The 12,521-nt window shown below is 49.5% G+C and overlaps 1 protein-coding gene across 3 annotated transcripts; it reads right to left on the reverse strand.

Annotated features, from left to right (window-relative positions):
• Positions 1-7,594: 7,594 nt before the first annotated feature.
• Positions 7,595-12,235, reverse strand: SMIM12 (small integral membrane protein 12). Of its 3 annotated transcripts, none has more exons than XM_047793266.1 (2): positions 12,037-12,235; positions 7,595-8,529 (listed from the first exon to the last, which is right to left on the reverse strand). In XM_047793266.1, exon 2 carries the CDS (start codon positions 8,522-8,524, stop codon positions 8,246-8,248), a length of 279 nt encoding a protein of 92 aa, XP_047649222.1. In that variant the 5' UTR covers positions 8,525-8,529; positions 12,037-12,235; the 3' UTR covers positions 7,595-8,245. The 3 variants fall into 3 exon arrangements, with proteins under 3 accessions (XP_047649222.1, XP_047649225.1, XP_047649224.1); XM_047793269.1 differs by lacking the exon at positions 12,037-12,235 and adding an exon at positions 11,815-11,936; XM_047793268.1 differs by lacking the exon at positions 12,037-12,235 and adding an exon at positions 11,811-11,936.
• Positions 12,236-12,521: the final 286 nt, after the last annotated feature.

The following is a 12,521-nucleotide window of genomic DNA, read 5'->3' on the forward strand; positions in this document are numbered from 1 at the left end:
GTGTGTTTCTTTCCATCTTCACAATAACCCTGAGGTAAGCAATATATTAGCCCTATCTGACAAGTGAGATTAAACACTGAGAAGCCAAGCATCTTGCAAAGGCCACACAGTGGCCTGTAAGTGGCAGTGCTGGGCTTTGAACCCAAGCAGTCTAACTCCAGAGCTGAGCTTCTGGGAGGGGGACAGGGAGGGCTAGGATCTGAGCCCATCAGAGCCCCAGCATAGGACAGTGGGGTGAGAGCCACCCAAGGACAGGGCTTTAGGGACAACAGCAGTGGAACAATCCACCTTGTCATCAATAGACTAAGTTATAAACACAAAGCCTCCATCTGTGGGAAAGACTGTGACCTCCTAGCCTCCCGCACGTGGGGAAAACAGCCTGGAGAGCATCAAAGGGGCAGAGCTGCCACCAAAGGTTTATCTTTGGTCTCTGCTGGGAAAAGAGACCAGGAAAGGGGCAGGAGAAGCAGGCTGCAGCCTCCAGCAGATAAGTCACGAAAGCTGCCAGCAGAGGGGCTGTGTCGGTGCCAGCTCTGCACCCACTGGCCAGCAGACACTCAAGGGTGTTCCCTGTGGTCAAGTCCACTGGCCAAAAGGCCAGCAGACCTAGGTTTGGTGTGATGACAAGACGCAAACTGGGAAGGGGAGGGGCCACGGGGTGGCTACAAGCCCAGCTCTGCCAAGAATTGCCTGTGTTATCATGGGTGAGCCATTTCCCGCTCTGGGCCCAGATCCCCTGTGTTAGCAAAAGGGGAACCAGTGCCCCTCTTCCTTCTGATTGAGCTCCTTGGGGAGGAGGAACAAAGGGAGAGGGCTTCCCATAAATACAAGACTTCATATAAATACCAGCTCCTTGAGGAAGTAAGGACACCGAAGGCTGTTCCTTCTCTGTTTTCAAGGCTCCTGCTTTACCTACCAGCTCACCTTGCCCCCCAGGCCACACGGGAGGGAAGGCAAGAAGGGGAAAATGGAGCCAGAGCAGAGACATTCCAGAAGCTGTGGCTCCATTAGGGTCCCTGGCATTCCTATGCCCTCTAGGGAGTTCCATGTCCACAAGGTTGACCCAGAGGCCTGCTGAGGCCAAGGGTGAGCTCCACCTGGTAAAGGCGTTAAGTGGTTCCTTGGGCTCTGACCCAGGGCCCTGCCGGCTCCTTGGAGGGCTCCCACCCACCCTGCTGAGCTGCTGCAGAGCTTTGATCACCACTACACGAAGGGCTTCCTGAATGCTTTCCTGAGGACATTGTTCCCCACTACAGAGTCATCAGGGTCAAATTCATCACGGGCTATGCCGGTCCAGGTCCTACCCAGTGGGTAGGTCCAAGCCCCACTTCCCCTGGGAGAATGAAGCCAGTCGTTTCTTTCAGTCTCGCGTGCTACTAGCCCGGGGGAAGGAGAAGCTGTAGCAAAGCACTGCTGCTGCCCTGAGCTCAAGGCAGCCAGGCAGCTCAGTGCACACACCCAGGAGCCCGGCTCCCACTTCCCAAGACGCCTGTCTCCGCACCCCAGCACCTGCTCCATCCCCAAATCACACTCAGCGGCCTCTTACTTCATTCAACATTTATTGTGACACCCTGTGCGAGGGACAGAGTTGAGTAAGGCAGGGTCCCTGACCTCAAGGAACTCAGTCTGGGGCCCATCCCTATGGCCACAGAGTCCGTGCCATGTGAGATGCTGCAGTGGGAGAGCAAACACAGGGCTAGAGGCAGAGGAACGACTGTCTCAGCTCAGGGAGGGGCGTGGACCCTCACACGCCACGGCTCATAGTGCAGTGGAGCTCCCCAGACAGTCAAGGAGGCCCGGTGCAGCCAAGGAGGCGTCAAGTTCTGGTCAAGCAGGACGTGTTCTGGAAATGGCAAAAAAGTGGCTCCGTCCTGGGGACGAAGGGAGGGAGGCGGGGGCAAGATGGTGAAAGAATCTTCATGGAACATGGGGCTTTGGCGAGGGACGCCTTGGAGGCCCCTTAGAAGTGATCTCGTCAAAGATGTGTTTTGGAGGGAAAATGCTGGCAGGAATGGAAGAGACGAAAAGTTTAGGCAGATGATGATGGGCTGAAGCAGGGAAGTAAGATGGAGAACAGAGGATGAATTCCAGATGAAGAAGCGGGTCACCACAGGTTGGCCGGGGTGGGGGCAGGCAGTCAGGACCAACTCAGCAAGAGGAGAGGAGCTGGACTCTACACCGAATGCCACGCTGGGTGTTTCCCACTCTCCATCTCCACAGGAATCGTCGCCATTGTACAGACGATGCTTGGAGAAGTGGAGGGACTTTTCTGGTGGCACAACTAGATTACGCAGTTAAGCTTCAAACCCAGCTCAACACTTTTAACCATCACGCTATATGGGAAATCTAGACAGATGAATAGCGAGCTGTTTCGGAGAATGATCTGGAGCTTGGGGGGAAATTCACCACGAGAGATAGACATCTGGAAGCCCTCAAGGTAAATATAGCTGGTGGTTGAGGCCGCAGGTGCAGCTAAAACCGTCCAGCAAGAAAAAAGCCAAGGATGGAGCGGGAAGAAGACTCAGAGTTAGGAGAACGGGAGGGGCGGGGGCAGAGCAGAGAGCCAGAAAGGGAAACGGAGGCGGCAGTGATGTCGACGGAATTCCATGAAGAGCACCAGACACTGCAAAGCACAGGTGTGACTGGGACCAAAGGAGGAAGGCTTTTAGCCAGACTGGCCTCCCCACTGTAGTGGTGGAGGTGCCGAGCAAGCAGCCAGGGCTAAGAGCAGTGCGGGGATGGGGCTGAGGGCTTGAGGAACTTGGTTTTTAAAAACATCACCTTGAAGGTTGCATCCAGAACCATAAACGGAGAGCTCCAGGCAGCACGGTTATGCAATATGCTCCAGCTGCACTTGGCAGCTCCGGCCCACACGCAAACAGAATGGACAGTGTGGAGCAGGACAGAAGGGCATGGAGGACTCCGGACTCTTCTAGAGAGAAGAACCGCCCTTTCTGAGACACCAGTAAAGACGTTTAAAAAAAAAAAAAAAAATCTCAAAAATATTTGGAGGACCCATTTGGAATTTTTAAACAAAAAACAAGCCATGGTTTATCTCTGCATGATACAAAAAAGATGTGGTAAACAGATAACTAATGTTAACAAACTTAGCTCAAAAAGAATAAACTATTTTTAAGCACCTCAAGGTACTGCTGGAACAGGATGCAAAATGATACACTGTGATTATCCTCTTTACTTGTAAAGCTGATTCCCCAAACACTTTTACTGTAGCAAATAGTTTGAGAGACTGTTCAGAAAAAGAATAAAGGAGCATTTATGTCTATGCCGTTATTCAGACTGGCTGCCATTCTGATTCGGTAAAAGCAAGATTTTACAGGACAGAACAGCACCTGCATGTTTTTGGAGCACTGGCTAAGCTGGCCTCTCATTCTTTTTACACTACACCTCAGAGCACATCCGTATCCCCATTTTGCAAGTGGGGACACCAAAGCCAGAGAGGTGAAGGGGCCTGTTCCAGGCCACCGTGTTCTCTGGTCTCCAACTCCAAAGCTCTCTCCTCCACCCATTCTGAAGTGGGGCACTCTAGGGCCATTCCCCATGCCTTGCTCCCCACTTCTCGTCTCCAACTTTGGGATAGCACTGGCAAGGGGACTACCCAGTAACACAGGTCTAAGCCCGCACTCCCGCCGCCGCCAGCTGGTCCTTCCTGTAAAATACTCCTAAGAAGCCCTCAATCACTAGGCCTGTGACCGCACCTATGAGCACTCTCCCAGCCAAGGCTCCCTCCTCCAGATCCCCACCTCCCCAGGATCACAGGGGTACATGCAACTTTTTCCTACAATAAAGCTAAAGGAGCCAACACACTTATTGGGCACCTACTTGCTGCCATGGACTCTGCTGAGAACTTCACATGTTACCTTAGCTTTGCAACAACCCAGCAAAAAACAGGTATTCTTGAGTTCCCACTGTGGCTCAGCAGGTTAAGAACCCGACTAGCATCCATGAGGATGTGGGTTCGATGCCTAACCTCACTCAGTAGATTAAGGATTCAGCACTGCCTTGAGCTGCAGCACAGGTTGCAGGCATTGCTGGGATCTAGCATTGCTGTGACTGTGGTCCAGGCCAGCAGCTGCAGCTTCGATTCGACCCCTAGCCTGGGAACCTCCACATACTGCAGGTGTGGCCCTAAAAAGACAAAAAAAAAAAAAAAGAAGAAGGTATTCTTATCCCAGTTTTACAAATGAGGATAACTGAGGCTCGGAAAGGCTATGTGACCTGCCCAAAGTCACTCAGCTACCTGTGGAGGCAGTACTCACAAGTCTGCCAGCCTCTAGCACCCACTTTATTTTTACTCTACCGCACGGCCCCGGCTCCCCACTCGACAAGTGCCTAGAGACCTGAGGGAAAAAAGAAAAGTAAGGCAAAAGGCATAAGCCTTTTCGTTTCCACTGCCTGGCCCTCAAGTGACTCTGGGGAGGCTAATCCCATGGAGTTTTTTTGCTCTGCTGGCGGCCTCACCAGCCCAGGGCCCTGGGAAGCTGACAGCAGTCAAAGGGCCCCCTAGAAGGCTTGTCCTGGCAGCTGCCCAGCTGACTTGTGCTAACACAGCAACAGGCACAGGAAAGGCTCAGGAGAGAGTGGAAAAGCACCAGACACGGGGCGGCTGAGGGCAGAGAAGTGATTCCTGCCGTGCTCAGATAGGATAACAGGCTCTGACCGCCGGCACCAGGCCGAGAAGAGATGGGGTGGGGGTGGGTGCCAAGCGAAAAGCCCCAAGCACATCTCAGTGTTAATGTGACTGTTGGGCTGATCCCAAAGAGGGTCACATGCCTCCAAGGTGAATCAGCAGCTATGGAAGCAAACTGGTCCGTGCCCTGGTTTGTTTCAGCAAGCCTGGCCTGTCTTTGCCACAGCCTCAGAAGCCCTGCTACCTGAGGTCTCCTGAGCAGAGACAAGAAAGCGTGCACTATCTCACAGCCCCACAGCAGAAGCAGGGCTCAGCCAGCCCTTGGGAAAGAAAAGCCACTGAGAATATTAATAGACTTGCCAGAGGCAGACATTCAGTGAGGGCAAGCCCTAGGAAATAAAATTATTTAAAGGGGACACAAAGTGAGACTGGAAAAATGGGGCAACTTGGATTTCCAAAGATAGGGCATCCTCTGCCAGGCACTGGGAGGAGTACAGCAGCAGTGACAGGCTTATTCTAAAATAGCTGAAAAATCCAAAAATGTCTTAGTTTGTGGGAAAACTTTTTTGGATTATTTCTGTAGGTTTTCTGCCCTCTAATGTTTTGCTTAGGCTGATGTTAGACTACATATGCACAGGATGCTCAGGTGTTTCAAAAGAAACCAGTCCTGGGATCTAATCTTTGCCACAGTTGTTTGATTGCTTAAAAACAATGCAGATCTCTCAGATTTCATTAGAAGGCAAGGGGCAGTTTGAAAGGTGGCAAATTGGCAGCCACTGGGTCAAATTACCTCTATAGGTATGTTAGCATGCTTAGAATTTTTATTATTACTATTGTTATTGTTTTTGGCTGCATCAGCAGCATGAAGTAGTTCCCAGGCCAAGGATTGAACCTGAGCCACAGCAGCAATGCAAGCCGCAGCACCACTGCACCATAAGGGAACTCCAATTTTTTTTTTTAAATAAACTGTCAACTTTTAAAAATCGGAAGTTTCCACACCAAAATAAATAAATAAAATCCACAAAAATCTGAATGTCTAGTATCTTCAAGAGGGAAAAAAGAAAAACTGGTGTTTCTAGGCAAGGAGCACAAACTGGAAGAAGCTGCATAGCCACTGCCCCCTTTAGGCAAGCCTGTGCTTCCTAGCTCCTGGCCTGGCCTGCTCTTTTAAGTCACCTTACTGAACCCCTCCAGGCATGGGAGTTTGCTACTAGCAGTTTGGCCCTGCGAAGGGATCCCAGGCTTGACCATACTCAGGACTGCCACAGGGGGGCAGCACTGGGCTGCCAATAAGGCCTGCGTCAGCCTGAGCTCAAAAACCAAGTGACCAAGCTGAGCTCAATATATCCTTTCAAAATCAGAAACCTCATCACTACTTCGGTAGCAGACACTGCTGCTCCACACTCTCCATCAGATTTATTCCCTGAGAGGCAAGAGCAACTCATCTCTACATTCCCACTAGGCCTCCGCAACTGAGGGGAAGCTACCAACTCAACTTGCCCCTAAATCTCTGGCTACCTCCTTCCCTGTCCCCTAGCTCCTCCCACTGCACAGCCAGCATCTCTACCTGTTCAGGAATCCCATCTTCACCCACCCCAGATCCTGAGGTCAGAAGCAGGGTACACACCCTCCCCCATTTTAAAGCAGTTTGTTCTTCATCAAATGTTCATTGCCTGCCTTTTCTCATTCAGGTTAAAGGTCAGCCGCCTTCATCAGGCAATAGGTCCACTCTCTGCTCTCACCCCTTCCAAACTCCTCAACAACTCTTAAGTGGCAGCATGTAGTATAAGCTCTTATAGCCCCTTGGAAAGACATTTAGTGTTAGGCACCGAGACCCTTAAAACTGTTCATCCCATTTCATCCAAAACGCCATTTACTGTTCCTACCATTTAGTCCAAACTGCAGGAAAATCCTTATATAAGATACTCTTTGCGGTACTTCTTCTAGTGAACCAGAAACAATCCAAATGTCTAATAACAGGGAAACTTAAAAAACAAGCCATGCCGAGTCCCCTGGTGGCTCAGTGGGTTAAGGACCTGGCATTGTCACTGCTGTGGCGTGGATTCAGTCCCTAGCCCGAGATCTTCCACATGCCGTGAGCACAGCCAAAAACAAAAAACAAAAAACCTATGCTATGTTCCCACTCGATGGGCAATTATACAGCTGTTGAAACAATGAGGACTATGAAGACCATATGATAAAATGAGAAAATGATCATGATGTGAAACACCATGTGAAAAAAGAATATAAAGTTAAATGTACAATAGTGATAATATCAGAAAGAAAGCAAAAAACTATGTCAAGAATTAGTGAAAGATACCAAAATGTGAGCTTTTTAGCTGTAAATGGGCCCTCAGAGTGTGGATAACTATCTGTTTGGGTTTTTTGTTTTTGTTTTCCCCATTTTTGGCTGCACCCACAGCATATAAAGTTCCTGGGCCACAGGATCAAATCCGAGCCACATCTACAACCTAGGCTACAGCTGCAACACCAGATCCTTAAACCATTGCATCAGGCATCGACCTAGCAACACCATGAGATGAGCCGGATTATTAACCCACTGTGCAATGGAGGGATCTCTTGGGAAACCATCTTTTTAAAATCCCTACCAAATGTTCTTTAATGTACAAATACTACTTTCACCGGGAAAACTATATGTGTGTATATGTACGTGCATGAAATTGGTAAACTGACAATTGTTCAGCTTCCTGGGCTCCTCTAATTTAGACTTTGAAAGGTCCTATAAGCCTCTTGTTATCACGATAAAAAGGCTCTTGGGAACGGGCGCCTCTGGGACCCAGTACAACCTTGTTAGTAGAACAAAGTTTTTATGGCCCCAAAGTCCTTACTCAGTTAAAGGCCAGCGTTTTCCTACCTGGAGTCGCCTGCACTTGCATAACTCTAAGGAGACCCCAACACCACCTGGAAGATAGGATTAGATCAATATGGTTCTCAGACACCACTTTAATCAAGTTTTGCACTGAACAGTGATGGGGGGGTGAAAGGTAGTGACTGTTTTCAAGCGAAGTCACATGCCCCAAGGTGAACAGCCTGGGCTCCCAAGAACGAAAGGGCTTTCCTTCCCAGGGGAATCCCTGCCTGAGTGCTAGGCCAGGACTGGAGGGAGAACGAGCACAAAAGACAGGTCAAGCTAGTGAAGGGAGCCAGGCAGATCCGTGACCTCCTCCCAGTGCAAACTGGAACTAGACATGTAGGTATCCCTCCTAAAGACAACCCCCAATCCCAGCCACTCCCCCTTGGGGCTGAACTGCTTCCCCGAAGGGACTGAGAGCCAGTGTTCATCTCATAACTCCTCCCAGTGGTGCACCCAGCAGCGAAGAAGCCTGAGCAGCGGTGGCCACCAACCAGCAGATGCAACTTTCAGGCTGGAACCCTCGTGAGCCTTCCTCTTCATTGGCCCCTCAGCTACCAGCGCATCTGCCTGGCCACAGCAGAGCAGCCAGAGTGTGTGGCTGTGTGGGGCGAGAGGGGCCAGAAGCGATAAAGCAAATCAGATGTGGGTTCTAGAGCTGAGTCGACATGGTGGCAGGGCCAGACAAGGCCCACTGAAGGACCCATAGGGCCCTGTGTCCTTTGTTAATTCTTCTCCGGTCGGTTTCTGTTCAGGACAGCTTTAGGGGCAAATTCCAGCTTGTCCTTAAGGCTCACCACCTGGGTGTGGTCCTTGCCTAGCAGCTCATCCAGCTTGCGGTCCTCCCGGCGCTCTGAGATGCTCTTCTCCTCCTCCACAGGCTGGGGATCCTTCCCTCTGATGAACCATTCCAGGTGGTAGCCCACAGCCCCGACCACAAAGGCCACAGGGAATGTGACATAGGGAGCATAGGTACGCACCACGGTCCAAAGCACAGGCCACATGACATCTGCAGAAAAGCACAAGGCCGCATTAGGGAGAAACCAGCACCCCTTCCCACCAAATACGGACAACCCGCCAGGGCTCTCCACTCATCCGGCTGCCTGGCACAACTTACTGAGCATTCACTCCACACAGAGCAATGCAAGAGGGGACCCCTTGCTTTATGCAACAGCTGGGTCCCTGAAACAACCTAGGAAATTTCAAAAGATTCAATTGTTGGAGAAGGGGAGAAGAATCTCTATTTTATGTACTACGCTCTCGGACAATTACACAACCATGTGTGGCAGTGTTCCCCACAAGAGGACCTCTGAGCCTTACCTAATACAGCTGCAAGCCTGTTGCTGACCCCACCCCCAGGCCCTCCCTGCACAAGTTGCCAACATTCCAAGATCGGGCCTCTCTCTGCTCTACGCAATTTCACCACCAGCAGAGCTGGCCACTCTTTCCCCACCACACACAATCCCACTGCGAATCTCCTGGGTCCAAGATAATGAGTAGTTTCTTTGCCTCCTATGAAGAAGGAGGAGCAAAACCCCAATCCATTATTCAACCATTCTGGATTTTAGATAAATAGAGCTTTTTCCTATGCTGAATTTGACTTTTCTAACCTATAGAAGATAAACCTATACTTTACAAATCTATTGGTCAAACCCCTTTACAAAATATGCTTTCTTCAACCAAAGCCACATCCTCATATTTGCATAATAAGCTCCTAAAAATATCACCAACCCATTATACACTCTCGACATATGATTTGAAAATTCTATGTTAAAAAAACCACTGCACAACGTACATGGGAAAAGAATCTGAAAAGGAATGAATATATGTATATCTATAACTGATTTACTTGCTTTACACTTGAAACTAACACAACTTTCTAAGTCAACTATACGCCAACAAAATTTATTTAAAGAATAAAAATTAGGAGTTCCCATTGTGGCTCAGTAGTAACAAACCCAATTAGTATCCATGAGGATGCAGGTTCGATTCCTAGCCTTACTCAGTGGGTTAAGGATCCAGAGTTACCATGAGCTGTGGTGTAGGTTGCAGATGCAGCTCAGATCTGGTGTTGCTGTGGCTGTGGCACAGGCCAGCAGCTACAGCTCCAATTCAACCCCTAGCCTGGGAACCTCCACATGCTGAGGGTGTGGCCCTGAAAAGACAAAAGACAAAAAAAAATAAAAAATAAAAAAGAGAAAAAATTTTAAAATAAAAAATAAAAACCACTGCACAAGCCATGGCAGAAAAACAAAGAAGTGGAATGGCCCCATGGCTTCCTGAAATGAAATAAGACAACACCAAAATAATGTAAAAACACACAAACTGGTTTTTGCCACTTAGTCTCAAATGATTATCATTATTAACAATTATCAAAGAAAAACAACTATTCACAATTCTAACAGTGATCACTCCATTTATTGAGCATTTCTTATATGCCAGACCTTGGGCCAAGCACATTGTATATACTCTCTCCTTTAACCCTATGTCCATTCTGTGATGTAGACAGCGTTACCACAGGGTTAAGTAACTTGCTCCAAAGTCTCACCTGAAGGATCATTTCTTTTGTGCCCCTGTAGGTACTTCTCCAACTTGGCTATCTCCAGTCTAACGGGAACAATCAAAATCTCACCAAAGATAAGATGCGTTTCTTCCTCTCTCTTCAGTTCCAATTCTCAGCATTTTGGGAAACCAAGACTATATTGCACCATCAAGGAGAAAACTGCAGCAGCTCCAAGACTGCCCTCTGAGTCCCGGTCTCAGCGCCAGGCACCATGCTGGACAATTTACACACTGGTCATCATCTGATTTTCACAGCACCTCTATGAGCTAGGAATTATTAGCCCAGGTTTCTCCTGAAGGCCACAAAGGCCCAGTGTCATTACCTTTACTTGCCCAAGATCACTAGAAGTGACACAGCCACTGATTTTGAACTCAGGCCTCTCCAACTGCAACGCTTATGCTCCTTCTACTGGAAAGAACACACTGCAGAGGTAGACGGTTTCTGTCCAACTCCTGGACTTGAGGAGAGCTTCCACAGTTTTTTCCCAACAACCTGGCATTTCACTATCTAGAAGAGCCTCCCTTTTTCCAAACTTTAAGATTACACTCAGAGATCTGTGAAATTATATTTTGGAGTTGTTAAAAGAGGCACTCTTGGAAGTTCCCACTGTGGCTCAGTGGGTTAAGAACCCAACATAGTGTCTGTAATGATGCAAATTGGATCCCTGGCCTCACGTAGTAGGTTAAGGATACTGCATTGTCATGGCTGTGGTGTAGGCCTGCAGCTGCAGCTCAAATTAGACCTCTAGCCTGCAGAGAAATTCCATATGCTACAAGTGTGGCTGTAAACAGAAAACAGAAAATAAAAAAACAAAAAGAGTCACCCTTGAAGTCAAACGTAATACTTCTCCATTTTCTTTCCTACCTTGTAAACAAGTTCTCTTCTAGCAAACACTTTCCCTCAACAGCCACTCTCCATTCAGATTTCCAATTTGTCTTAAAACATATGAAGCATGAGTCCACAACTAATATTATATTTCATGTGCAGTACAAGCTCTACCTCTGTCTACTGTTCACATTCTAATCATTCCCAAATAAATTAATCCACTCATTTATTCAACACTTATAACCACTTTCTCTGTGTCACACAGTGAGCCGGCCTACCCCATTTATTTCTATTTCTCTTCACGCTCCAAGAGGGCAAGGCTCAGGTTTGTGCGTCCCCACTGTGCCCTATCCATCCCCCACCGCTCCCACCCCTTCTGGCACTAAGTGCTGAAAAAGTGTGTCGAATGAATGAGAGCTCAAGCAACTCATTAGTTTAAAACCACAGTAGTCATTCATCCACCCGCTTTCAAAAGGCGGCAGGAATACACAACAGGTATCTTTGCTGATTACATGAGACTAAATAACAAGTCATCCCCAGATTATCAAAACTAAAGAAGCAACTGTCTGGTAAACACGGTGACGCACAGTTCCAGCCCCGCACGGAGGGAGCCTGAGTGTCCGGGAAAGGTCAAACGGGTTGCCGGGAAACCCGCTCCTGTGCGGGAGTCCGGAGGCCCAGTGAGACGCGAAGCCGCAGTCCGAAATTTGAGGAATGCAGGGGAGAGGAAGGGAGACATGAGTGGGTAGAATTAATCCTGACGGTCACTTGCACCCAAAGCAGGTATGAAAACACAAAGAGGTCAGGGTTCAAGGGTCTGTTCTCCTCCTTCCTCTGGGTTCCCGGGCCCCTGCGCCGATCCCACCAGGCTGACGGCCTCGTCAGCGTCCTTCTTCACTCACGTGCCTGAGGCCAAGAAGCCCCAGCCTCCGTGTCCGCAGGGCGCTGAGACTCCGACGCTGAGCCCCAGGAAGAGAGGGAGCCGTTAGGCCTTGCCAGGGCCGGAGCTGACGCTCGCCATCACCCCTCCCCTAACTCAGAGATCAAGGCCAGGAGCCGTCGCCATAGCAACAAGCGGCCCTGCAACAGCTCACGGGGGAAGGACTGCCCGCCAGGACGCTCGCTTACCTGCGCCGCAGCCCGCACTCCTCCGTCGGGCTCCCGCCCTCCACTGGCGCACCGGGGGCACCAACGTCGCCAATTCCAGGAACCCGCGGGGCCTCGCCCCGGGACCCCGCTCACCGGCGCCGGCTCCTTCGGAGCGCCGGGATTGGCTGAACTCCAGCCAAAGGACTGGGAAAGCTAGGCTACGCCGCGGGCCGCGCTGAGCTGAGATGGATACAGCGCTCCCTACCGGCTGGGAGGTTTCACAGTGACGTCACCACGGGCTTTCGCACGGAGAAAGTGGAAGGTCATGCCTCCTTGTATTCAACGGATGTTTATTAGGCGTCTTCTAAGCCCTAGGTCTGGGCACAGAAAAATAAAAGACATAACCCTTGGCCTCAAGAAGGTCTCAGCAGAGTATAATGCAGAACTTTAAAGAATTCTTCTGATTTAGTCCAGCTTTCTAGCCATGTGACCTTGGGAACATTGTTAATCTGAGACTCCTTTCC

Source organism: Phacochoerus africanus, chromosome 8, assembly GCF_016906955.1.
Source record: "Phacochoerus africanus isolate WHEZ1 chromosome 8, ROS_Pafr_v1, whole genome shotgun sequence".
Classification (NCBI taxonomy): domain Eukaryota; kingdom Metazoa; phylum Chordata; class Mammalia; order Artiodactyla; family Suidae; genus Phacochoerus; species Phacochoerus africanus.